This window comes from Calonectris borealis, chromosome 16, assembly GCF_964195595.1.
Source record: "Calonectris borealis chromosome 16, bCalBor7.hap1.2, whole genome shotgun sequence".
NCBI classification, from domain to species: domain Eukaryota; kingdom Metazoa; phylum Chordata; class Aves; order Procellariiformes; family Procellariidae; genus Calonectris; species Calonectris borealis.
This window is the reverse complement of record NC_134327.1, coordinates 9,765,468-9,769,887: the sequence shown is the minus strand read 5'-3', so window position 1 is coordinate 9,769,887 and position 4,420 is coordinate 9,765,468. Positions and strand designations below refer to the sequence as shown.

The window sequence follows — 4,420 nt, the reverse complement described above, 5'->3', positions numbered from 1 at the left end:
TGGCCGCTGGAGAAAAGAGCCCGCCAGTCCTAAACAAAGTTTCAACTCCCTTTACACCAATTGGTCAATGGGGCTATCCAATCAGAACTGGCAGCTGCACCTTTTGCCCTATGGAGACTCGCTTAACGAACCAATGGTCACGTTGGCCAATAGAAAGAAGGAGGCGGTGCTGCAACCGACAGCGTGCATTGGATCGCGGGTGAGTCTGTAAGGCGCCGTGCTCCCGTCTGGCCCAATGGGTGCAGCGGGCGGGCGGGCCCGCCGGCGGGCCAGGAGCGGGTGCGCTGTGAGGGCGGGTGCCGCCATGCCCATGTACGAGGTGCGGTCGTTCCACAGGGTCGGCGGGGAGGTGCTGGCGGAGCAGCTGCCCACCTGCATGTACCGCCTGCCCAGCCTGCACCGCCGCGCCCCGCCCGCCGCGTCGCCGCCGCTGCCGCAGGTAGGAGCGAGGTGAGCGGCGGGTGGGCTCGTCTGGCCGGCCGGGGGGAGGCCTGCTCAGGCCGCGGCCCGCAGCGCTCGCCCCGGCGGCCTCGGCCGTGGGCAGCGGGCCGGCGCCTGGGGCCGCGCTGCCGGGGAGCCTGGCTGGCGGGCCCGCCTCCGGCCGCGCTGGATCGGTGCTCGCTCCGGACGGGGCGTGCTGTCGGGGGCTGGGAGAAGCCTCCGGCGCCGGAGAGCTCACAGGGGCCGGGTCCCCGCGATCCACCGCCTTAGCCCGCAGGAGGGGCGCGGTGGCACAGGCGAGCGCTGGTTCCTCCTCGCTTATCAGTGGTTCGTTCGAGGGTTAAATAAGCTCAGCTTTTCCAGGAATGTTCCTGTAATGTTTTTAAAGCCTTCGGTAATTCTCAGCTTGGCTTTTCTGGGCTCGTGTGTGTCTGTCTCTCGGTTCTTATTTCAAACGGCCGTGTTTGGAGTACCCTGCCGAGCTGCGTTCTGGCAAGCCCTTGGGTCGGTGGCTGTGTCCCAGCGGCCTCGTCCCTTCCTGCTGCATCATCGCTCTGTTGGCTCGGTCTATTTTCCTTTCTGCTGTTGAGATAGAGGGTGTGTGGCTGGCTAGTTCCTATTTCTCGTCTCAGTTACTTCTCTCTTAAATGAGGCAAAAATGAAAAATATTATGTTACATTAATCGAGGTGACTTCAGCCTCTCTCCAGTGTCAGGGATGCTTTGAATTCTTCCAGGCTGCTTGTGGCCATTTTTAGCTTGGTGCCATCACATCTTTTCAGTCAGTACTTGCTGTGCTCTCACCCAGGTTGCTGGTGGAGATACTGAGTAGGAGCAGACTTGGGGCAGAACTTCAGAGGAATGCTTCCTAAGATGCCCTCCCATTGCAGCAGCAAAGTATTAACTACCAGTCTCCTCTGAGAGTGGTTTTTGTTTCACGGAATTGTGTACTAGCCAAATAATGGTCACTTAAGAAGTGTTTCCATGTCTTGTCTTTGAGAAAATTGTGTAATAGGGTATCAAGATTTAACTTGGATACCTTGCTTGTTATCTCTATCCATTAGACTGAAAGAAGGAAGTTTGGTTGATAGGTTGGGTTTCGTTAATCCTTATTCAGGATGCTTAGAAATGGATTATCTATATAAAGATTTTTCTTTAACGTTATTGTAAATTTGTAGACTTAAAATCTCCCACAGGAATAAATTTTTCATCTTTTAAAAGAAGTAGCATTGTCAGATAAGAGACTTGTAAGATAATTGATATAACAAAAAGATGCATTGGGATAAACATGTAACAAAGCCTATGCTCTTTTTTTCTCTCTAGTTTATATTCTCTGAATCAAAGAGTGACTACAAAGAGTGATTTCATATGATACCCCATGCATCTAAACCTGCAGGTTTTTTTACTTTTATTAACTACCTGAATTGTCAAAAAGTTTCCTTGTTTGGCAGCCTCAACACAAGCTCTATCAGTTTGGTCTTCTGGGCTGAAAAGAATCCTGATGAGCTATCCTTGGTTTTTCAGGTTTTAATTCAGCACTTCACTGCCAACTTTAAGTTTCTGTGGTTGTGGTCTGACTTTTACTACGTTATGGAGTCTTCTGTAGCTAGTGGTTTAAAAAAATATGTAAAGCAGGAAGATTTCAGAGATTTGATTAAATAGGCTATCTCCCACCACATTCATACAGACAAAAAAAAAGACAACTAATAAAACCATGACATTCCATGATGTCCCGGTTATTTGAATGTGTTTTAAGTCTTCCAAAACTTACTGTCAAGTGAGCTGTGGACTATTTTGACGCTGAGCTGAGTGAACATTTATGTGACCTTGTTTTTTCCTCTCCTGTAGGAAGAGGTTGACCCGTCACTTCAAGCACTTGAATGCCGCCAGGAAGAAATTCTAAAACGCTTGTATGAACTGAAGAGTGCTGTCGATGGTCTCTCAAAGATGATACAAACCCCAGATGCTGACTTTGATGTAACTAATATAATTCAAACTGATGAATGTTCTCCTTTGACAACAAATGGAGCAGATTTAGATCTGATGCTTGGAAAGGTAAGTTTAGTTGAGCATGTATGTTGATAGATACTTTCTTTTCTCTCAGATTTTCAGGGTTGGAAGGGTGGCATTAAAACCTGGGATACTCAGAACTCAAGATACAAGTCTTATATTCTTACAAATACCATTTCATTTTGGGCATTCAGATTATAGATACAAACATTTATAAATACCAAATCCTACATATTCTCATTTTGATATAAGTCCAAGCTAAATGGTTAATTTTGAAATTATGACAGTTGGTTTTTTGTTTGTTACTAACTGGAAATTTTAACTTTGGCTTCAAATTGGACTAGAATTGGACTGCAGTCGTGTTCTTGAATTATATTACTGTTGAGGAAGGAAGATGTTTAAGTGTCCAAACAAGTTTTAAATGTCCAAACTTGAATTATTTGGATATCATTAGAATTGCAGATATACACATGCATGGCTACATACATTTAGGTGTCAAATGAAAACTCCACTACTTCAAAGTCTGATCTGGAATGTGTCTTATCTGCTGAATGTCTTCCTTTCCATTCAGGATTATGGTGCCCTGAAAGATATTGTAATCAATGCAAATCCTTCTCTGCCTCCGCTGTCATTATTAGTGCTACACAGTCTGCTTTGTGAACGCTATAAAGTATTATCAGCTGTTCACACACATTCATCGGTGAAAGGTGTGCCAGAAAACCTCTTGAAATGCTTTGGAGAGCAGACTAAGAAGCAACCACGTCACGAATATCAGTTGGGCTTTACTCTTATTTGGAAGGATGGTAAGAATGAAGTTATCTTGTAGATCAGTATTTTACAGTTGGTGAGAAAATGAAACGTGTGCTATAAAACCTTGACAACAGATGCTTTGGTGTCATTATGCTGACACACGATGGATATGTAAGGCAGATAACATTTTTGCTCTCCTTTTATAGCTGTGAAAAATGATGGGGATAGAGGAGGAAGATTGTTTGTGGTTACTGCTATTAAAATACATGTGGCATTTACATGGTTGGTTGTACCCACAGGATTTTTTTATGGAAGTGTTTTTCAGTTTCTACAAATAAGTTAGCTAGAATAGAAATTAGGTGGGAGATTGGGCTGAAGTTTGCAAAAAGTGATCTCTTTATCCCAGGTTTCTGCCTTAGTCTTAGTATTTAGACTAAGAAAACGGAAAATTGTTCATCAGGTTAAAGATGTTAACAGTGTTGCTGGCATCACAAATAAAATACATCATAGAATTACCATTACATTTAACTTTCTACCATGTGGTATTAACTTTTTTTCTTTTCTTAATTTCAGTTCCAAAACCCCAGATGAAGTTTAGCATTCAAACAATGTGCCCTATTGAAGGAGAGGGGAACATCACTAGATTTCTCTTTTCCCTGTTTGGCCAGAAGTACAATGCAGTTACTTCAACTCTGATTGACAGCTGGGTTGATACAGCCATCTTCCAGCTAAAAGAAGGCAGCAGTAAGGAAAAAGCAGCAGTCTTGCGCTCTATGAATGCTGCCCTGGGGAAGACATCGTGGTTGGTGGGAAATGAACTCACCGTAGCAGACATTGTTGCGTGGTGTGCGCTTCAGCAGACAGGTAGTGCGAATGCTGCCCCAGCCAATGTGCAAAAATGGATGAAGTCATGTGAGAACTTGGCACCTTTCAGCTCTGTTATGAAGCTACTGAAGTAAGCCTGTACTCTTCATAATGATGTAATTTTAATCTTATTTCACCTCATGCCTGCTGTAGTGGTTTGAGTCCTTTCTGAGATGTATTCAAGTACTACAGTTGGACAGAATTCTAAAATCAATAAAAACATTACAGCTACCTTTTAGGTGTGACCTTCCTTTTTTGTAACCGGTGCACAACATGCATGTTTGTTTCATGATTATAAGGTATCTAGAGTAGCTCTATGTAAATACAAGCTGCACTTTTAATTTTTCCTTATATTTT

General features: G+C 44.1%; 1 protein-coding gene across 2 annotated transcripts; it reads left to right on the top strand.

Moving 5' to 3' along the window:
- The first annotated feature begins 238 nt into the window (after positions 1-238).
- On the top strand, positions 239-4,294 carry AIMP2 (aminoacyl tRNA synthetase complex interacting multifunctional protein 2). 2 transcript variants are annotated; one of them, XM_075165205.1, is made up of 4 exons: positions 239-450; positions 2,288-2,494; positions 3,021-3,252; positions 3,773-4,294. In XM_075165205.1, exons 2-4 carry the CDS (start codon positions 2,387-2,389, stop codon positions 4,156-4,158), a joined length of 726 nt encoding a protein of 241 aa, XP_075021306.1. In that variant the 5' UTR covers positions 239-450; positions 2,288-2,386; the 3' UTR covers positions 4,159-4,294. The 2 variants fall into 2 exon arrangements, with proteins under 2 accessions (XP_075021306.1, XP_075021305.1); XM_075165204.1 differs by having other exon boundaries at positions 261-439.
- Positions 4,295-4,420: the final 126 nt, after the last annotated feature.